Here is a 23,787-nt window from a genome sequence, read left to right on the forward strand (position 1 = left end):
TCATATTTAGAAACTAAACTGAATTCTTCTGTTCTCCAAAATACTTTTATGTAGATTTAAGATTGTGAACTAAATGTCTTAAAGGTTAAATTTCATAAAGTCAGGCTTGGTATGTAATTATGTAGAAAAACCCATGCATTAAAATGATTACACGTGAAAAAACTACTTGCACCAGAAGAAACTTTTACTAGTCTCACAAAGAACCAAATTTTATTTGGGAAAGGTTGGGCACACTACGGTGTTTCAAAATCCCATTATGCAGCTTACGTAAATTACTTTTCCTTCAAACTATGTATATCAACAATTTGAGGTAAACAACTTTGAGTTAAATGTACGAAATATTTAACTTTATCCAAAATAGACAGTACTGGCAGTAGTTTCATTTAGGAATAAAACTGATACACTGATTAAGAACACAGAACAAGTATGTCAGGTTTGAGGCACCTTTTTCTAAATAGTTTTCTCTGAGCCTTTGGCAAAATCTTGCCTTCTAGAACAAGTAGTTTATAATATGTCATTTTGAGGATTGGGTTTCCTTTATAAGTGTTGTAGGTAGTGTATGCCATATATCTTCCGTTTTTTTTTATCTTTACTGTAACAATTCTTTAAAGATAAGATATTGTAATAAGAGAAATATGTGATGTGAAACTTTAAGTTTTCATTTAATCCAGGGGTCTTTCTTTGATTGATGCCCTTTTACTTCTCGCTGAAAGCAGAGTGGAAGGCAAGCGTCTCTTTACTGGAGTGCCAAGTCTATGAGATAACAAACTACGGAACTATCTGCGGCTGACTGGTTGAGTTCTGCTGGTGTTAATGTTCATCACAGTTTTACGTTTTGAGGTGTTGTTTATTCAGATAATCCAAAACGTTGCTTCTGCTCTGATAGTACTTGTTACCATTGGTTACAAAACCAAGTTGTCACTTTTTTCCTTGTTGTTTTGAGGTGTTGTTTATTCAGATAATCCAAAACGTTGCTTCTGCTCTGATAGTACTTGTTACCATTGGTTACAAAACCAAGTTGTCACTTTTTTCCTTGTTGTTTTGAGGTGTTGTTTATTCAGATAATCCAAAACGTTGCTTCTGCTCTGATAGTACTTGTTACCATTGGTTACAAAACCAAGTTGTCACTTTTTTCCTTGTTGTTTTGAGGTGTTGTTTATTCAGATAATCCAAAACGTTGCTTCTGCTCTGATAGTACTTGTTACCATTGGTTACAAAACCAAGTTGTCACTTTTTTCCTTGTTGTTTGGCTGACAGTTTTAAATATGTATTTCAATTGCTGGTGGTCAGTCCTTCTCAATTTGCTGACTTTTTAAGGTATGATTTCTTTCAGATGTTGTCTGTGATTGGTGGACTATTAATGATGATAGTATCTTTGGGTCCAGGGGTGGTTAGCATGGATGAGCATAAGAAAAGGTGGAAGGATATTAAATCTAAATATAAGAATTTCTTAGCCAGGTTTACATAATATTGATACTTAGCCAGTTTAACACGTTAGTTTTAGTGAAAACATGTTTCACTTAAAACAGTGAGTCATTCATATTGCTTGTTATTGTTGTTGCCAAGTTAAATGTAACTGAGTCTCAAGTTCCTTCTTTATTTTCCATGTTTATTAATTTCAGTGTTGGAGTAGAAACTATTTTTAAATATTCAGTGGTTAGTGTTTATTTACATTAAACAACAGTATCTGAAAAGTTATCTATGATTCCTAGATTGTATTTTAAGCTCAGTAACTGAAAGTTGTGTACCACTGTTGGTTTCAGTAGTGGTTTATCTCATCTGTTTTATTTGAGGTTTCATTTTTGCATGGAAAAGTCAGTCATAATTTTGTAACTCTGAAAACAGACTGATACATTTATGTAATGAATTGACATGTAACACATTCTCCAAACATCCTAGTGATGTTCAATATGATGTGTAGTTTAACTGTGGAAAATGTTTTTGTTATAACCTGTAGTTGAAGTCATACACACTTAAATTATCATATGAATTTTTTCACCAGCCACAAAATAACTACTATGGGTGGTAAGACTGTATTACAAACTTGATAATATCTACAAGCTTGTCAATTACCACCAGAGTCTTGTGTTTTAATACTAAAACTTAAAATGAGTGTTGAGGAAAAAGTTGGATTTTTAAAACATGTTTGAAGTGTGGTGAACATAGAAATAATTTAAAATCATATTTTTAGTGTTTGGTTTACATTTGTTCTTCATATAAAATCTTGTATCACATCAACAAACCTAAGTGTTTGGTTCACTCATTCAATTCACCTTAAAAGGGCAGGTGAAATCTTTAGAAAACATTGTTCATTTTAGGCATTGTGGGGAATGTCCTCTTTGCCAATTCATGTATCTTTCTGAAATTCATGGCTTAGAAAACAAGTTTTTCAGTTGCTTCAATAAACCTGTGCCTGTAGCTTTAATACATTTTTTAGATTATTAGTAGCAGTCATAAGGTGTGTGTGTTGGTGTTCAGTGTTTTTAGAAATCTGTGCTGTTGAAGGCCTTTTGTAATATTTATTTGATTCTTTTACCACTTGCACTTTTATGTAAGACTAAATTGTGTGTTTTGTATGAATTGTTACAATATTATCTTTACTGGTTGGTTTATTACTAATCTTGCATAAGTTCTTGCTTTCAGCTTTATATAAACTATAACAATCAACTAAGAAACTTTGAAATTATTTATATTCTAAATCAGTGTAACATTTTTTGACTGATTTTGAGCAATTTACTCACAGTAAAAAACTTATCTCAATTTGTAACATTTTTATTTTTGTTAAGAATTAATTTTTTATTTCTATTATACTTGCATTATATTTTAAAACCATAGATAACGTTTTTTACTATTTTTATAAACCTTAATATACTCTATGCAATTTGGCTTGGGAATTTCATATTTATGATTTACTCAGTTTAAAATGTTGTATACTGTTTTATTAATGTTCTTGTCAGCATAAAAAATATTCTGTTTAAAATAGATAAGGAAAGGATTTCATTTTTCTTTTTCTACTATTCACTGTATCTTAGTTGAAATATTGGCATGTGAAGTTGTTTTTGGTTTTCTTTATATGTGTAACTCCAGTGAATAAGTGATCCCATAGAAAGTCAAAATTTCTAGTTACACATACTTGTGACGTCTCAGAACAGTTAACTAGGCCTCCCAGTGGCACAATAGTACATCTGTGGACTTACAATGCTAGATACTGCGTTTTGATAAAGGCCCGGCATGTCCAAGCGTGCTAAGGCGTTTGACTCGTACTCTGAGGGTTGTGGGTTCACATCCCCGTTGCGCCAAAGATGCTCACCCTCCCAGCCATGGGGGTGTTATAATGTTACAGTCAATCCCACTATTTGTTGGTAAAAGAGTAGCCCAAGAGTTGGTGGTGGGTGGTGATGACTAGCTGCCTTTCCTCTAGTCTTACACTGCTAAATTAGGGACAGGTAGCACAAATAGCCCTCGAGTAGCTTTGTGCGAAATTAAAAAACAAACAAACAAGCAATTTGATACCTGTGAAGAACAGAGCACAGATAGCCCATTGTGTACTTTTGTGCTTTGTTTGATGTAAACAAAAGTATTAAACAACAGGAATGAATGTATTACTGGTATACAGATTATATATAAAGAAAAAAAGCATTTTTTTCTTACCTTTAAAACATATACTCTTCAAAACAAGAAACGGAAAAGGGATATTTTTGTTATTTTAAAGAGAAATATATGTAATAACGTTACAAGCTCAGAGTATGTGATGTTACACGTGTTAAGGCACTGATTGTCAGACCAAAATGACAATAAAAGTTGTGCACTTTGAAAACGGAGGAAAACATCGGATTTTTCGCCAAAACGCATTCGTGTCCAATAAATTTGTTTGAGAGATCTGCATGTTCTGCAAGTGCAACATGTGCAAAATCCCAATAAAAGTGACGGGTTCTTGGTTTCCATAGCTCAGTGTTAAGCCACCGACACGCAATACAGTTACGCCAAGACTGACTGAAGGACAACGCAACAACGCCATTGGTCGCTTTAAAGCAGGCGAATCTCGATCAGATGTTGCCAGAGCTGTGAAAGTTCACCCAAGCACCATCACAAGGCTATGGAATCGTCACCAACAACATGGATCAACTTGTGACCGTCCACGATCTAGCAGACCTCGTGTGACCACGCCCGCACAAGATCGCTACATCCGGTTACGTCACCTTCGGGATAGGACCACCACTGCAACGTCTACTGCCTCAACCATACCAGGGCTACGTAGGATTTCCGATCAGACCGTACGCAACCGTCGACGAGATTCTTAGGCCCCATGTGCAACCCATCATGGTGAACGTCAACGACGTTTTTCAACATGACAACGCCCGTCCTCACACAGCCCGACTCACCACTGTCTTCTTGAGACACCACAACATCAACGTTCTTCCCTGGCCCTCCAGATCATCAGATTTAAACCCCATCGAACATCTTTGGGACGAGTTGGACCGACTCTGCGATGGCGACAACCTCAACTACAGAATCTATCTCAGCTTGCAGCAGCTTTGCAGGCTGAGTGGACAGCCATTTCACAGGATGTGATTCGTCATCTCATCGTTTCCATGGGCAGGAGATGCCAAGCAGTTATTGATGCTCACGGGGGGCATACTCGTTATTGACGTTGAGTGACGTTAAACTTCAACTAGTGAGCGTGGACTTCGCCTTTGCAGACTTTGGATGTTCAGCAGTGAATGTGCAAAGTTTCACACATGTCATACAGAACTACCCGGAATAAACTTGTTAACAATATGTCTCAAATTTTGCCTTTTGCGTTTCTTTTTTTGAAGAGTATATTTATTGTTTTAAAGTATGAAATGTAAATATTGGACAGTTTTTTATTACATTTCTTGTATTCTTAAGATTTGATAATAAATAGACTTGAAAATATTTTTCATACGTCTATGAAGACTTTTGATAGACTTGTTTATTATAAACTAGTACGTAAAAAGCTGAAACATAAACGTAATGTAACATTTGAGGTAATTTTCCAATCTTTTCCAATATCATTCACTTCCAAGTTTTCAAAACACCTCACTCACTCATCCCTCATTAAAATTCAAAGTTTTTCTATTATCACTTAAATACACATTAAACTACAACTAGAATAAATAATAATAACTAATGACTTTTGTTATTGAAATTATTGTATAATTAGTAATACTCGTTCAATCTGACACTGACCTCATTAACCAATTGGTGAATCTTTCACCCAAGTGAGGAACACTGCAGTCTAAATAGTACATGATTTTATAAAACTATTTATGCAAATTCAATAAATCCTATTGAAATATTGCTTACTAGATCAGTGGAAGTTTTCAGGACTTACAATGCTAAAATCCAGGGTTTGATCTCATCAGTAGAATATACAATGAAGTTTTGCAATAAACAATAAATTGCTTCCCTTGTGAGAAGCACTCAGTTAAGGGACGACAAGGAGCCTGCTGGTCCATTAAGAATGCCCCAACCAAATTTGAAAAAAAAAAAAAAAAAAAACAGATCCAATTCTTATTATTCATATATTTCACGAACTTTTCATCAAACTCGGGCGTGGTTTGTGTAATTAGGGTTGTTAAAAAAACCAAAAAAACTTGTCTTAAATATTTGGAAACTTCAGAAAAACCTACACATTTTACAACTTTTGCAAATAAAAATATATTTACGTATATAATATTTGAATAATTTTGTTTTTGCTTTTTTTTTTAATTTCGCGCAAAGCTACAGGAGGGCTATCTGCGCTAGCCCTCCCTAAATTAGGAGTGTAAGACGAGAGGGAAGGCAGCTGGTTATCACCACCCACCGCCAACTCTTGGGCTACTCTTTTACCAAGGAATAGTGGGATTGACTGTCACATTATAACGCTCCCACGGCTGAAAGGGCGAGCATGTTTGGTGCGACCGGGATCCGACCCGCGACTCTAAGCTTACGAGAGCCTTAACCCCCCCCCTGGCTATATTTGAATGAAATCGCATCATTGAATTTTTCGAAAATATTTTGTGTTGTTTATAAACGATTAATAATGCCTACCCTTATTGCAAATTTTAGTTAATTTCTTCCTACATTATTGTAAGGTTTTTATAACCTTTGTTTTATAAATCTACATTTAAAAAAAAAAAAAAAACGCCACACAGATGTTCCGTTTACAATTAATGATTGATGTAAAAATTATTTTTACTGTATATCCAAAAATTGAGTTTTTTGAAACTTTCACATGCTTGAACTTACCCGGAATTTCGTGTTGTTCGTAACTTCCTCCTTCAAACGAACTGTACGTTAAATAATTCTTCATACGCTCGCAGTTTTGTACGTCGAATTAAGTTTAACGTATTAAATTCGTGATTTCTCGCCTGTAATATGAAACGAACTGCTTTTACTACTATCAGTGCAATGAGTATGTGAAAGTTCTAAAGGAAAAGTGTGTACACTCGCACTGTAAATATAATGTAAAAACGCAGTGTTTGTATAAATGTACGCGCCAACAACTATGTGATGGCGCCGCGAATCTGTAACGCAATCCCGTAAAATTACACTATTTATACAAAAGGTATTTTAAACTAAAGGGGTCTGCGGCTGTGTTAATCAGAAGCATTTGGTTTATTCTTTCATTAGAAACAACCAAAACAAACACAAAACTAGAAAGCAAGCTGAAGATTCACTAAGGGATGTAGATCACTTGCCTCCCATAACCGGTTGTGAGCATGATAGGTATACCCAGGGACGTAGATCCTGGGGGGATGGGGTATACATCCCTCCTTCATTTTAGTTGGGGGATATGGTGCATACAATCATCCCCCTTACAGTTTGGTCTGTGGAATTGTTATATTGCATCACAGGCCTTCAAATTGTGTGTTTGTTCTTGTGATTCTCATGTTCTTACTAATCGAATTACACAATTAGGCTTAGATGTAGGCTTTTTCAGTAGCCGAAATGTACATCTTTAATATGGGCGTGCTTCTAAGCTTTTTGATCTAACGATAGTTCGTAAGTATCAGTCAGTAGGCCTAAATATACATGCAAGGCTTGCAAGCACTATCACAGAATTTACCTATGTCTTGTTCGTAGTGTAAGATTAAGTAAAATTTTCATCAGAACAGATTGAACAGAGCATGAAATTCGAAAATATTACTCCCAAGCGTAAACTCCTGTATTTAGATCTGGCAGGCCATTTGTAGCTTATAGCTGCATCAATTTTATGTGTATATTGTGCGGTTTTCCTACGCCATTTGTTCTTATGCATGTCTAGCCGGTTTTATTGTCAAACGCCTTACTCTCCTTAGCTGCCGAATTCGCTGACCATAGTGTACAGTTAACGACAGGTTCGGGTCGCTCGGATCCAGACGCGCCTTACATTCCCCCCCCCCTCCCCCTCCGCTCCCTTTAGTCTGAGCCTCGATTTTGCAACAGGGCTCATTAGACCTGTGTTTATGGCCCTCATTAATCCATGAAATTTCAGATTATCACCGCCCTCTAATAAAGTTCTGGTGCTTTATGGTAAAAGAATAATATATCCTCTTATCATAGATAGTAAAAATATTGTATTTTCTTGTATAATTAGAACACAAAAGGAGCGATATCAACGGCCTGAAGTCTCTACTCGAATTGTATTGCTAGTTTTTGTTTAGGTGTTTTTATTTAATAGACGTGCTTATATCATAACGTGTTTGCCTTTTGATGAGCTTTAACAGGAATATAATATATTTGTGATTGTTTAAGTATTTTTCGAGAAACTTGCAATTACTTGTAACTAACACACATTATTGTCCCAGCGATGTCCAGGCGGTCAGTCGGCTCGGTAATCACTGTGAACTAAAACTAAACTAAACTAACGTGGCAGGGGTTCAGTTTAGAGAGAGAGAAATCCGAAGAGTTCTCTCTCCAACTGGGGTGTTCAGGAACTTTGTAGTTCCTCTTCGTCCCCTTTCGTGGATTGTTATTAGGATTAAGTGGTGGTTTTTTTTTATTATTATTATTTTAATAAATTAATTATCGTTATTATTCTTGACTTTTTGGGTGGGGAATGTCTCACTAAATGGTCTTTTGGGTAAATCACTGTGAGATTCACGCGTTCGACTTAAATACATTGTACAGTTCAGTCCTACCTCCATTCTGTTCTATCTTCGTTCGTTGTACGTTAGAGTTTTTCAATAAAGACTGTATTTTAGCATGTTGAGTCATCTGGGAAACAGATTCCAATTATGACAAACAAGTGTCTGAAACTTTCCAATATTAGGCAGTTCTGCAAGCCAGTTACTGGTACTATAAGTGACAATGTGGATACAGATAATCCAACAACCTCAAGCAAAGAAATAGAAACTTGTCATACAGAGGAAATACCATGTTCATCATAGGACGAGTCTGAAAATGCTTGTGCAACTATTGCACATTATGAACCACCAGATAGTTGTGAAACAAGTTTGTGCAGTAATGAAAAATCTGACACTCCACAGATACAATGTGGAAAGCCATATCATCCAGACGCACAACTAATACCATGACAGAAAGCAAAATATCAACTTCCAGGGCAAGTGGTTTGATGAGTTCCCATAACTGCACTTCGACAATCAGACTCAAAAAGTTATATGCTTTCATTGTGCCAGGCGGAAAATAGAGGCCTTTTTACAGGGAAATTGGAGAGGCCAGTGGAGCATACCTTCATATCCACTGGTTTTTGCAACTGGAAAAAGGCAAAACAGTAATTCAACGAACACCAATCCTCCTCTCAGCACAGATTCGCTATATCTCCAGAAGGTTCACTTGATGTAACTCCAGTGACTGTCCAGCTACGTGATGGAAAAAAGAAGCAGCAGGAAGAATGCAAGAGAAGTTTAGCAAAAATATTCTGAAATTTACGTTTCTTACTGCGTCAAGGTTTAGCATTACGTGGATATACTGATACGGAGGGAAACTTCCTGCAGTTAATGAAGCTCCTGGAAGAGGAAGATCCCGAGTTGACGGCCTACTTGTCAAAGAAAACCACATTCACATCACCCCAGGCTCAGAATGAAATATTGGAGATGTTCAGCCATCAAATGCTGAGGAACATAGCACACGAAGTGCAACAAAGTAAAATCTTTGCATTAATGGTTCATCACACTCAAGATGTTACAGATGCCGAACAGGAAGCAATATGTATACGATACGTAGATGAGAATCTTGACATCCATGAAACATTTCTTGGTTTGTACAGTGCTTTCAATACAACTGGTGAGAAACAATATCTTCGACTATACTTGATGTACTGACTAGACTCAATTTACCACTGACAGGATTAAGAGCACAAACTTATGATGGAGCCGCTAACATGAGTGGTGCGTACAGTGGATGCCAGGCAAAAATAAAAAGAGAAGCAGCCATCAGCTTTGTTTTTTTACTGCGGAGCACACAAGACTAATTTAATAATCCAACATCCAGTTGAAGCTTGTGAATGTGTTCGAGATTCTATCTAGTGGGTACATGAACTTGGTGTCATGCTTCAGAGGTCAGGCAAATACAAGAGAATCTTTGGAAATATTGTATCACAGACAACCACAATGGTCCAGTTAAATACATCCGCCCACTGTGTCCAATACGCTGGTTGTGCCGCCTATCTGCAATTACATGTGACATTGTTGATTCTTTGTCTGAATTAACAAATGGAAAATGAGATGTAGCAGTGAAAGCACGAGGTTGCTGGACAGATGTGACAAAGGAAAGACAGTTTTAGGATTGTTGATGGCTCAGCATCTGTTAGAGGAACTAAACCGTGCATTCCAAGCAAAATCAGCGACAGTATCTGGCATGATTTGAAGCATCTGCAATGATAGTTGAGCAGTTGGGGGTATTGCAAACAGAGGAAAATTACAACAAAATATTCGATGAAGCTGAGAAAAAGGTAACTTTCCTAGATTTGGTGCCTCTTGAACTACCATGCATTCGCAGACCCCCCCAGAAGGATCACAGGTGATGGCTCAGCACACCATTCTGCAACAGCTAGAGATCACTACAGAAGCCAATATTTTGAATCTGTGGACACAGTCATAGAACATCTAACCACTACATTCAATGCAGACAACAATGACTTGAGGCAATATCTGCCACTTGAGAACATGATCACAACTGGCAAGATTACAACTCGGTTATAAACTTCTGTCCAGAAATCTCTGCACAACGGCTCGAGTTTCAGTTGGCCATGTTCAAAGGAACAACAAAAGCAGTATCTCTGAAAGGTGCGAAGGATGCTTACTGTAAAATGCATGAAACAAACCAGCAGATGTTTAATGAAGTGTTTCCTCTCATGAAAATGTTGCTTGTATATCTAGTATCCAGCTGCAAATGTGAACGCAGCTTTTCTACATTAAGACGGTTGAAGATGTGGTTAAGGTCAACTATGTCTCAGTGCCGCCTCAACCTTGTTGCAGTGTCACACTCACAAAGATGAGGTCGACAAGATAAACATAGAAGAGCTTATGAAAGAATTCGTGAACAGATCATCACAAAGGAGGTCTACGTTGGAGAACATGTAGACTAGAGGACTAAATGTATCTCACTTGAAAAGTATGAATAATTATATGCTACATTGTATTGATGTGTAATTTTCAAGAGTTCGCAAAGACATTTTAATTATTTTTATCAAACAACATGAACAGTTTTTCAGTAGATATAAACTTATCAAGGGTAATTACTAATTTTATTAATATTTGAAAACGTAATTCATGCAATGAAAGTTATTAGTAACCTTGTCAAGTATAATGGCCATATTTTATACTGTGCAGTGTGCAGGAATAAATTCGTGTGGCAGTTAATTTGTGACATTTGTCTTTATTAACATTTTGAAAACTGTTTACAACACCTCGCTTATAGAAGTATCGTGGCAACAAGATTACTCTGTGACTGCATGTTTACAGCTTTCAGATTCACGTAATCAGAGATTACCAATTTGCAAATTGAACAGTCCACATAAGCGGTTGCAAAAATTATCATTCCCCCATCGCGTGTAAACAATCTACGCCCCTGTGTATACTCTTCTAAACAAGAACAGTCAATAACAACAACCATCTTCTCGATTTCTATCAAAAACTGATCGCCTAACTTCCAGATGAAACACGTTCCGGTCTTGAATGAAGATAAAGTGGACACCTGGAAAGCTTCTGTAGAACTTCAAGTTTTTTTGTTTTTTTTATTTGAATAAAATTAAATAAAAATACATTACGTTATTTCATTTTTTATATTAAATTCTGGGGCATCGTGTAACTTTGAAAATACACCCTATTTAAAGTAAATAAAATGTGCTTCTCGAATAATATAAGTCTTTCTTTAAAATATTGTCTTTCGTTTAATACTGTGAAATTACTTTTATTTAAAAAATATTTCGACGGAAGATTTTTTATTTTGGACGAATCGGATGAGAAGCCACGGCTCGAAAAACCTATTAAACACTAAGAACTTACGTTAATACCATTGTTACTAAGTTCATTAGGGTTAAACGTACGAGGTCTGTTCAAATAATACGCGGACTGACGTCATAAAACAAAATGTACTTTATTTAGAAGTTACAGGTCTGGGACCCCTTCAAAGTATTCTCCTCCCCAACGCACACACTTATCCCAACGGTGTTTCCACTTGTTGAAACAGTCCTGGTACGATTCTTTTGTAATGTCCTCCAGCTCCTTCGTCGCATTTGCCTTAATCTCGGGAATCGTCTCAAATCTTCTTCCTTTCAAGGGTCTTTTGAGTTTGGGGAACAAGAAAAAATCGCAAGGAGCAAGGTCAGGTGAGTAGAGGGGTGGGGAAGAACAGTGATCGAGTGTTTGGCCAAAAACTCACGAGTTCTGAGGGCTGAATTTCGCAGCAACGCGGCGCATCTTCAATTTTTCGGCCAAAATCTCGTAACAAGACCAACTGATATCCCACACTCTTCAGCAAGCTCCCTGACAGTCAGACGTCGATTTGCCCGCATCAGCGTGTTGATTTTGTCGACGTGTGGGTCGTCAGTTGACGTCGAAGGATGTCCAGGACACTCATCATCTTCAATGGACTGTCGACCATCCTTAAAACGTTCATGCCACTTGAAACATGCCGTACGCTTCATAGCAACATCACCGTAAGCCGTGTTAAGCATAGCAAAAGTTTCAGTCGCAGATTTTCCAAGTTTAACACAAAATTTCACAGCAAGTCGTTGCTCCTTCAGGTCATTCATTCCGAAATCCGCCAAACGAAAAAATCGCACTTCACTTAAAACCGCGTAGCTAATACACAAATGAAGATATCTGCAATCGGGAAACGGCGTCGTAATCAGCTTATCTGTGCAAACCTAGCGACACCAAGCGGATTCCGCTGGAACCAACTGGAGCCGCGCAATTCAAACAGTCCGCGTATTTTTTGAACAGCCCTCGTATATTGGAACATATGATTGATTTCTCCAGTTGAGCCTCAATACGCAAATAAAATGCATTGATCCATCGTTTCGACATATTAATTTTAACAAGTAAACTGAAAGTACAATCATCCCTCCTTCATAATTAACCTGCTCCTTAATGTATAATTGAACAATATTAATTTGTAAAGGGAGAAAATGCTTAGTGTGCGAGTTCCAATAAACAGGGACTAAGTTTTCTGTAACCGAAAGATTTCTGAATCTAAACTTCTGCTTCAGTAGGAATTGATTAGTGTTAACTGTAGTTTGTAAACTTAGTAACTAATACCATAAAGCAGAAGTCATTATGCATTTCTACTAACGATGGGTAACATTTTAAAGTCGATTATTTTATCAGATAAACTCAGCTAAAATGTACACTTACATATTATATAATAAGTAATTTTGTTGTTTTTTGGTACAGTAACTGTTCTAAATACTCACGTTAGCCGACAAAGAAATTTGTCTCAACTATCAGATGAAATAACGACACAAACTGAATTTGAAATTCTGTTTATTTCATATCTTTCCTTATTTTAAATTCTTCCCCTTGAAGTTTACTTCTTCCTCATGGCAGGGGATGAATGACCCTCATCTAGTACTCCTCTCCCTCATCTTCAACACCATCAGCAGAGTCCATGCCAACCTCCTCGTAGTCTTTCTCAAGAGCTGCCAAGTCTTCCCTTGCCTCAGAAAATTCTCCTTCTTCCATTCCTTCACCAACGTACCAGTGAACAAAAGCACGTTTGGCATACATCAGATCAAACTTGTGATCCAGACGGGCCCAGGCTTCGGCGATGGCAGTGGTGTTGGACAACATGCACACAGCCCGAGGTACCTTAGCCAGGTCACCACCAGGAATAACAGTCGGGGGTTGGTAGTTTATGCCAACCTGTAGATTAAAAATGTATTGCTCATATTCAGATGTTAACATTGTAATAATAAAGAAGTGTAGTACAAAAAAAGTGATACAAATCGAAGTATTGATATACTTAAATATCTATATTTGATTAGAAATAAACGGCTCATCACTGTTTACTTAAAATCAAAACAATTTCATTCTGGCAGCTAATGTTCAACAGGAAAAAAAAAATAATCCCATTAAGAAAACGGAGAAAACATTGAAACAAGATCTGACCTTAAAACCAGTTGGACACCAATCCACGAACTGAATGGTTCGCTTGGTTTTTATGGCGGCAATAGCTGCGTTGACGTCTTTGGGAACAACATCACCTCTGTACAACATACAACAAGCCATGTACTTGCCATGGCGGGGATCGCACTTTACCATCTGGTTGGCTGGTTCAAAACAGGCATTGGTGATTTCGGCCACTGTTATTTGTTCGTGGTAAGCTTTCTCAGCGGATATCACAGGAGAATAAGTTACCAATGGGAAGTGGATTCTGAAACGAAAGTGGATATTTAACAAAATGTGTTCACTAAGTAGCGAAAGTTTAAGAATCCGGTTACATACACGATAAACAGGAGTATTTCCAAAGAGACATTTGATAAGCGTAGGTTCCATTTCAATTAATCAAAAACGCTAGTTGTAGCTATCATTATTTAATATAAATTTGTTTTGAGGTTGTAAACATTACGTTAATTTTCTTTGTGTGGTCAGAGGAGTTGGTGTTTTGAAGTTTAAAAAAAAATGTACAAAATACCTGGGATATGGCACCAAGTTGGTCTGGAATTCTGTCAAATCAACGTTTAAAGCACCGTCAAAACGTAAGGAAGCAGTGATGGAAGACACAATTTGACTGATTAGCCGATTAAGGTTAACGTAAGTTGGTCGTTCTATGTCCAAGTTACGACGACAGATGTCGTATATAGCTTCATTATCTACCATAAAAGCACAATCGGAATGTTCCAGAGTGGTGTGAGTAGTCAAAATGGAGTTGTAGGGTTCAACGACAGCAGTGGATACCTTTTAGCAACAAAAAGCTTGTGAGATTTTAGAAAGATAAATACGTTGTTTGCATGTCACTTTAAAATGAATTAGACAGAAACAGGTTAAGCTCATAATTGTTTAGGCTTAAGTTTCGTACACAGTTTTACAGATAACAACCAACCTGTGGAGCAGGGTAAATAGAAAACTCTAATTTGGACTTCTTTCCATAGTCCACAGACAGTCTTTCCATGAGCAGAGATGTGAAGCCAGAACCGGTACCGCCTCCGAAACTATGGAAGATTAGAAAACCCTGAAGTCCAGTGCAGCTGTCCGCCAGCTTCCTGATGCGGTCCAGAACAAGGTCAACGATTTCCTTACCGATCGTGTAGTGTCCACGGGCATAGTTGTTAGCGGCATCTTCTTTTCCAGTGATCAGTTGTTCAGGGTGGTAAAGAGCACGGTATGACCCCGTACGGACTTCATCTGGAATTAAAGTAGTTTAATATAGTGATGTTCACACAGAATGGGCTGTATCTTTTATAGTTAGTATTGAGACATGAACGCTACCGTCCAGAAGACCCGAGCAAAGAAACTATGAAACAAAAGATGTCTCAAACATTTGAAAAATAGCATCTTAGGGTAACAATTTAGGAAGGGTAACAATTTATTGGAAATTACCAGAATAACAGTGCCGTCATCAATTAGATAATAGGTAATGTGTTAACATTTATATTCGAAAAAATAAACGTAACTACAACATTAATTAATTAAGGTTTGTCAACAAATGAGCCGCAGTCACACACACACTTACCGACTACTGTCGGTTCCAAGTCCACAAACACAGCCCTAGGGACGTGCTTTCCAGATCCCGTTTCGCTAAAGAAGGTGTTAAAAGAGTCGTCAGAGCCCTGGACTTTGTCGCTAGGCATGTTTCCGTCTTGTTGAATACCATGTTCGAGGCAGTAGAGCTCCCAACACGAGTTACCAATCTGGACACCAGCTTGACCGATGTGAACACTAATACATTCACGCTGCAAAGAACCAAAGAAATCCGTTCAACATTGTGGCAGTGAATGTGACATTTCCATCCAACTCCTAGTGACACAAGCATATAGCTGATCGATATTACTTCTGCATCCAAGTATTAATAAAAGTTTCCTATTTGACTAAGATTTGCAAAAAAGACAACATAGGAAAATAAGGTGTTAAATTATGGAAGAAATTGGATTATTATACTAAGAGTAAGTATAATCAGAATAAAATGTTTCAATTTTATTTTTGGAACATTTTTTAATGTAATTAATATATAGGTGGAGCGCACTGTGTTTGTACATTTGGAAAGAAACATGTGATTTTGTTTAATTATATTTGGTTCAGAAACAGTAATTTAATGGTTAAGTTACAAATTCTCAGTAAAATTATAGCCTGAAGAGTGACCTTTGAAGTCACGAAACCGGTTGAAGAAATCACTGAATAAGGATAAAGTAGGATAGTTTAATAGGACAATGTTTTCTCCGTTATTATATGAAGTTCTAGGCTGTACACAAATATAACTTGTGACAAAAGTACTGACATTTGTTCATATTTATTTATTGTAATGTGGTTATTATGAGTTACTAATATTTCTAAGTGTTTCACGACTAAGTTTCTACATTTTAAAGGAGAATTAGTAGTGTAGCTTCTTATATAGTTACCTATGTACAACGAAATTAAAACAAGTTAAAACTCTCACAGCATGGTTCAGTATTGTGTCAATTTCAAGGTGGTCTGTAACTTTAGCTAGCAAAACATGTTTTATTACGAGTTAAATGAGCTGCGTTTTCCTTATCAATTTGATACGGCTTAACAATGTTCCTAGTATTAAGCCGTCTATGTGGTGTTGGGCGTTGTCAGTAAAAATAAATTTTCAGATAAGAGGAAGTAACTGCAGGCTACGCTTTGGACCGCGTTCACAGATTAAAACCGGTCGTGGACAAGACACGAAGCTTTCCTGCATAACAAAGCCGACAGCTATGCATCAACAAACATACCATATATGGTCAGAGTTCGTTTTAAGGACATCATTCCTACAACCGTTCGATCTAGCTGATGCGTCAGTGCTCGCGCATCTTGTTACTGCCCAAACCCTCCAATAGCTTTGTGTCCTGAAAAAATTCCAGTGGATGTGAAGCAGTTATTTTACTATTTTCATCGTGTGTTTAGGTTGAACGTACGTTACGTGTAATGATACAGCTTTATATATTCCTTTATAAACGTAAATAAAATAACGACCTACATCTACAGAATGCATCTTTATTAGCTCCATCTTTCGTTATTACAGCTTCGTCAGGAGCTATCGATTTCCTATACCAGTTCGCTAATATCCTCGTAGAGAAACAATAGTTCCTAACAAAGCTGTGATACTAATAGCGAAATATTAAGCTAATAGTTACATTCTGGAAATATAGGTCGTTATTGTATTTACGTTTAAAAAACAAATGCCTAGCAATAAACTCCAATTTGCGTTGAACAAAGTTAAGGATGATACACATCTAATTTTCTTTTCGAATTATTTAATATCGTTCGAAGTGCAGTTTCCACGGTTTTACGAGACAGACGAACCACTTCTTACCGAAACTGTGGACTCGGCCGGCATCACAACAGTAATAATATTAAATCACAACTAAACACTACACTATACTTTAGAACTACAATTTAAAAACTAGAAAAAGAGATACCAAATCAAGTGGAACATGGATTATATACATATATGATTCGTATTATCATAAAACAATAACGCGTAGAACAATAGGTATTAACGCATCGGTAAATGTGATACTTTACGAGTACATTTAATTAATAACAGTTTAACTTTGAACAATGATATACATTTTCCTTTTTTTAAAAATATCTGCCTTCTGAACTTAGTTATTAACATATTTTTTTAAGAAACTTAAAACGAATATCAAATCTTACCATTTTTGCTGAATAAACTTCTGTTTACCGAAAAACTATAAATAGCGTCGATTAGGACGTTCGTAGTGAGTTGAGTTACGGATACTCGCAACGAACCTATCTGTATGATCAGCAAACGGTTCCACCAAATTTATAATTTTATTTTACGCCCTCAATTCCAACTGTGATTGGTTGAGTAGACAAATGACGTCACAACCGCAGTCTCAATGAAATTGTTTGAGTGGTCTCCATGATTTCGTTCGCTAAGTCAGAACTGGAACCATTAATGTTGTACGAAAATGGAGTGAACGTTATTTAGATGTTTACAGCATGTGGGAGTGGTTCATGAGCTATATTACACATATATATGTATTTCTGATCAGACTTGTAGTATTACTGATAATGGTTTATCAAATATAAAATACACAATATTTAATAAGCCATTATTGACAGACAAAATGGTTATTACTAGTCACAGTAAATCCTTGATATAAGTAAACTGTGAACAAAATTAATTGCTTTATATCAGAAATTACATCATTTAAAGTGTTCAAAAGTCATTAGTAATGTTTATTGACGTTTTGTAATCCAGATGTTTTTAATGTACATGAAAAATCTTTTGCCCCACGAGCGTTGGCGATGCGTCGTTTCCTATTTTCACGTCACGTTCCTCGTGAAAAGTAGTTGCGGTTGATACTACTGTCTTAAAAACCTTGAAAGAAATGTTCTTTGTTTCTAAAGGTTATTTGACGTCAAGATCAAATGTTGCGCAGCCGAAACAGTTTTCTCATTTGAGATCAAAATAATGGCATTTATATCAGCTGTTACGTAATAGAGATGTTGAATTTCATGTAAGCACTAGTTGTCCACAATTTTGAGGCCCGGTATGGCCAGGTGGTTAAGGCACTTGACTCCTAATTCGAGGGTCGCGGTTCGAATCGCCATCACATCCACGTTGAAGCGTTATAATGTGATGGTCAATCCACTATTCGTTGAAAAAAGAGTAGCCCAAGTGTTGGCGGTGGGTGGTGATGACTAGCTGCCTTTCCTGTAGTCTTGTACTGCTGATTTAAGGATGGCTAGCACAAAACCTCTCGTGCAGTTTGGCAAAATCCAAACCACATAAATCATGTAGAATGATATTAGCTTCAGATTATAGCGTGCTTGATAATATCTAAGAATACAACTGATGTAATTTCGATTTTATCTAGCCCTGCTAAACCTGATATACATGTGTAAAAGTATGTACTATTCTAAAATGATTGGATTTAGGTTAACATTTAGTAGATTGTTTATTGAGGCCAGGCAAACTTTATTATGATAAATTATACTTAACTTGCAGAAATTCCCGCCTTCGGGCAGACACGACTACTGGTTCTTGGGATCTTTTATGGAATTGACTGACAGTTCTACAATAAATGTCTCATACTTGACATTTAATAGTGTTCAGAATTAAGCACAAAGCTACACAATGGGCTATCTGTGCTCTGCCCACCACGGGTATCGAAACCCAGTTTTTAGCGTTGTAAGTCCGCACACATACCGCTGATCCACTGGGGGCCCTTCAATAGTGTTCACCATCTATGAGAAAAATGATTCTATTGAAATTTTAGCTTTAGAATGAGCTGTCATCACAGAGTATATCTTATTGAAGTATTTCTTTGTAGATACAGTTATCAACAAAAGTGATTTTATTTTCTGTTGCAATACTTACGAGATTTTAAAAAATAATAATTTTGTTAAGTTTGTTTTTTGATTGTTTTATATTTGAAACTTAGTCCTTTTTGTTTCTAATTTTTAATTTGTTAAATATGAAACATATTAGTTTTGTGGAAATTTCAAATGTTTTATTTATCGCTCAGCTCTGAAAATACAACATAGTTATAAAAATATTAGCCAGTTATGATTGATGCAGTAGTTTCCGAGATCTGAGGTTTGGACATATACTTCGCAAGTTCCTATATTTTTTTCATGGTTATCATTTATCTCTTTGTTCAACATCAGCATAATCTTTTATTATTCTATAGGAAAAAAAGTGAGTCTTATACACCGAAATATACGGTAGGTAATGTGATGTATACAGAGGACCGTATTATTAACTAACTATTCTCGGATCTTGAACTCACTGAAGCTCCTGGTTTATAGGTAAAGGAAATACACTGCATTCAGTGGAATTTAAGTTCAAATTGATCATATCATTGGCTAGTTTACGTATGTTTGTGAGTGTATGCATATTTTCACTAAAACGTACATAGATAAAGTAAAAAACGCATATAAAAGTTCGTATTTGTTGACATGCGTGGATTAAGTAGGTTGATCCGAGTAAATACCACCAGATGGTGTCACAACTGGCGAGGTCAGTTGTTTTGAGCGCACGCCCGTAAAACCGGTAAACTTACCTAAATAGGCGTCCTAAATGTTACATGACATGTGGCTGTTTAACACATGCCCATAGAAGGAAGGATGTGACGTTTGACGTCATCTCTTAAATGTGTAACCAGGATGCCGCATGAACTGTATCGGCAATTTTGTATATTAATTAAAAGCGTATAATTTAATAATACCACTTGTATCCACAATATGTCGTGTAGTTGTTATTTTTTTTATCCAACGAGCGAGTATGAATAAATGAACATTAGTTTGGGATCATAAACAGTCGGAATAATTCTTGTTATAATAAACATATATAATGTCTAATTCTTGAAGAAAGAGCAAATATTTATATTTATACAGTTACAGACACTAAATATTGTTGTTGTTATCTTAGCTGACACAACGTGCTATCTGCATTCTGTCTGTTGTCTTAGTGCATAGCTAGCGCAACGTGCTATCTGCATTCTGTCTGTTGTCTTAGTGCATAGCTAGCGCAACGTGCTATCTGCATTCTGTCTGTTGTCTTAGTGCATAGCTAGCGCAACGTGCTATCTGCATTCTAATCATCGCGGGAAATGGAATATTGAATTTTAACTAAATATAAATTTACCGCGGATCTACTGGTGAACAGGACATTAATATGCGTTTTTACTTATAGTGATTAAGTTGAATTAGATTACACTTAATCTATTATAGAAACATTAATTAATTTATAAATTAAACCAGTTCGCTTTCAGATTCTGAGGTTCAGTCGATACCCGTTATGATAAAATTCCGTTCAGTGGTGTTGTTCACTCTTATTGAAGAGTGTGTGTGTTTTTTTTTTTACAGTAAAGGTAGATCGGGCTATCTGCTGTGTTCACTGAGGGAAATCTAACTCCTAATTTTAGCGATGTAAATCTTAAATTCGAAGCTACTCGAGGACTATCTGCGTTAGCCGTTCCTAATTTAGCAGTGTAAGACTAGAGGAAAGGCAGCCAGTCATCACCGCCAACTCTTGGGCTACTCTTTTACCAACGAATAGTGGAATTGACCGTAACATTATAGCGCCCCCACGGCTGAAAGGGCGAGCATGTTTGGTGCGACGGGGATTCGAACCCGCGACTCTCAGATTGCGAGTCGAACTCCTTAACCCACCTGGCCATGCCAGGCCGTGTGTTGGTCTTAATGTCGTAGGTTTTGAATATCAACTTTCCATACTTGTTTTATTTTAAAGGGCAAGCGATAATCCAAGTTTTTAAAAAGGTTTTCAGCTGCAATGTGTGAATGAATAACGGTCTCTAGCTTCAACTAAGAAATCTGGTTTGGTTTGAATTTCGCACAAAGCTACTCGAGGGCTATCTGCGCTAGACGTCCCTAATTTAGCAGTGTAAGAGTAGATGGAAAGCAACTAGTCATCACCACCAACCGCCAACGCCTTAACCACCTGGCCATGCAAGGCCAGAAGTCTGGCATAAGAAAATTAATAAACAACTGTTTGCAGTATGGTTATATTTTGTTAGGTTATATAAAATTGAGTGGTGCACGTGCATTTGGTACCGTAGCACGTGTTCTGTTGTTACCATTTTGTTGATAAAGAAATCGTTGTGTTTTATGTGCATATTTAACTTCAAATGAAGAACAAACATGGGCACATAAGTTGGAAGACTATAATTAGAACAAATTATTTGTGTCACGTTAAGCATACACGCTTAACTTGGTTCCATAAAAAATAGTTTTACAAGTAAATAGGTTTAGACATTTTGCAAACTTTTCTGAGGTGAACCTGCTTCATGATTATCTTTTGCGTCGCAACCCACAAACCACATTGGGTAATCAAGCACCAACATAACTACACTATCAAATACAGTTCGTTTATATCATTGACAGAATTTTAAACTCTAGAAACTGTTTACGAAAGAAAACGAGGCCTTCAGGTATCCAAGTAATGATACGTACTGGAAAACTATTTCTGTAACAATCAGTTAAGAGTTGGAGCTTACGAATGGTCTCTTACCCCAGACAACCTAAATGAGGCAACTGTGCTTGGACTTTTGGTTATCTTTAACACTATGATAATAAGTTATGAAAAGTACACCCAAGATGGGTTCACTATCTTATTGGTGACGTATAGATAGGTTTGGCCAAGGCTATGTTGAACTTCCATTCAATGTCTCACGTTCACTTGGATATTGTAACAATAACTCTACTTTGGTCAGTTTAAAGATGCTGTGAGGAAACACAAAATCAAGCCTAAAAATGTATCACAAAAAGACATTATTCTTTGTCATTAGTAGCTGTCGAGAAATTAAAATATCTCGGTTGTGAGTACGTAAGAAATTCTCGGTCATAGTGGTTTAGTCACAGGAAAATGCCATAGAGATCATATTAAACATACAACTTAATCTTGCAGGGTTTACTTTTGTCCAAACTTAACCTCAGAATTATATGACTGGCTATTACCAGAAAACTTTGTCCAAAATGTGCAAGATGTAAAGGCAAGTCGATACGTTCTTTTAGTGTTGTAATTTTCCACAGTGAAAAGTTTTTTGTTTTGTTTTTTTTAACTTCGCGCAAAGCTACTTGAGAGCTATCTGCGCTAGCCGTCCCTAATTTAGCAGTGTAAGACTAAAGGAAATGCAACTAGTCATCACCACCCACCGCCAACTGTTGGGCGACTCTTTTACCAACAAATAGTGGGATTGACCGTCACATTATAATGCCCCCACGGCTGAAAGGGCGGGCATGTTTGGTGCGGCCGGGAATTCGAACCCTCGACCCTCGGATTACGAGTCGAACGCCTTAACACACTTGGCCATGCCGGGCCACCACAGTGAAAAGATAATGGTGGATTGTTAGTTTCCAGTTGATCAGTGGTGACAATATAGACAATGATTTTATAAGGTTTATTTTAATATGCATGATAAATTACTGTGTAAAAGCAATATTCATTCAGCATTACAATTAACTGTTATTGACAGAACCCAGCACTTCATTCTCATTTTCTATTATGATAATGTCTGATTGTGAATGAACGTCTGAGAGGGCTTTCACACGATGAGTAAATCGTTCACAGATAAAAAGAAAACATTTCAGATTTGAAAGCAACGAACGAGTTTTGTTTTTTACAGAAGTAAAACTGTGAGGTTAAATCTACATATTGCTCACCACATATTGTCGTTCACGTGATTACCTTAACTGCTAATCAGTTATCATACCTAAATTTCGTCAGGCTTAACTCATCCCGGATGCATGAATTTTGATGTTACTTGAGTCTGTGCACATTTTTTAGAATTAGCTTTAGTATACATTATAATGTTTGAAATGGTAATAATTTTATCTGAATTAATTGATACTTATTTTAAAGTAACGTTTAATATTAAGCTTACTGGATAATAACAAAAATAGGCGTAACTGTAAACCTAATACTAGATATCTCCAGTAATACTATGCATAAATCGAAATTATGTTTGAAAAACATAGTAATGCCAACTTTTAAAATTTACCATACGTAATTTAAAATATGTTACATGTGTAGAACAGAAGTTACTATTGTAAAATTATCTGATATATCTTGAAATTGGTATCAGTTATTTGCTGAACTAAGTGCCACCAATAAACGGATAAAAAAGTAGGATAACGATTATTGCAAAGTCATATAATTAATTAAATAACTTATAAATAAATAGTTCTATGTTTTTAACAATTTCAATGAGCATACAAAAATAATTTTGATTACTTAAATAAAGAATGTGATATATTAATTTAAAAAAAATCATAGTATTTCGTGAGTGTGATATATAATGTTATAAACAAAACTGTATATATACTAAATACCATTGTATTTTTGTTAGCAATAATGTTGCTTCCACACTAGTACAGCGGTATGTCCACGGGTTTACAACGCTATAATCAGCGGTTCGATTTCCATGGGTGGGTTCAGCATATAGCTAGATGTGGCTTTGCTATAAGAAAAACACATACGCATAACTCTGTCTGCACTGTCGGCATTAATTTTGACGATGTATCTGTATCATATGAAGCATCTATGCTCATAATGAGTTGCATATTTGATAATATTTAATTAATGTCGATATAATAGTATTAATAGTGTATATTTATTAATTACACTGAAAATAGACAAAATTCGTGTATATTTGATGCACATAAATTATGGTTTGTGGCAGATTTA

General features: G+C 36.4%; 1 protein-coding gene and 1 pseudogene across 2 annotated transcripts; one reads left to right on the forward strand and one right to left on the reverse strand.

Annotated features, from left to right (window-relative positions):
- The first annotated feature begins 666 nt into the window (after positions 1-666).
- LOC143228313 (uncharacterized protein T02E1.7-like) lies at positions 667-4,923 on the forward strand (annotated as a pseudogene). Its single transcript, XR_013015316.1, has 2 exons — positions 667-724; positions 1,150-4,923. The product of XR_013015316.1 is annotated as an uncharacterized protein T02E1.7-like (transcript).
- A 7,992-nt stretch (positions 4,924-12,915) lies between these two features.
- LOC143228900 (tubulin alpha-1C chain-like) lies at positions 12,916-17,404 on the reverse strand. Its single transcript, XM_076460337.1, has 6 exons — positions 17,265-17,404; positions 15,121-15,340; positions 14,491-14,792; positions 14,083-14,345; positions 13,557-13,821; positions 12,916-13,310 (listed from the first exon to the last, which is right to left on the reverse strand). The coding sequence occupies exons 1-6, from the start codon at positions 17,265-17,267 to the stop codon at positions 13,014-13,016; spliced, it is 1,350 nt and encodes a 449-aa protein (XP_076316452.1). The 5' UTR covers positions 17,268-17,404; the 3' UTR covers positions 12,916-13,013.
- Between the last annotated feature and the right edge of the window lie 6,383 nt (positions 17,405-23,787).

This window comes from Tachypleus tridentatus, chromosome 10 (assembly GCF_004210375.1).
Source record: "Tachypleus tridentatus isolate NWPU-2018 chromosome 10, ASM421037v1, whole genome shotgun sequence".
Lineage (NCBI taxonomy): Eukaryota > Metazoa > Arthropoda > Merostomata > Xiphosura > Limulidae > Tachypleus > Tachypleus tridentatus.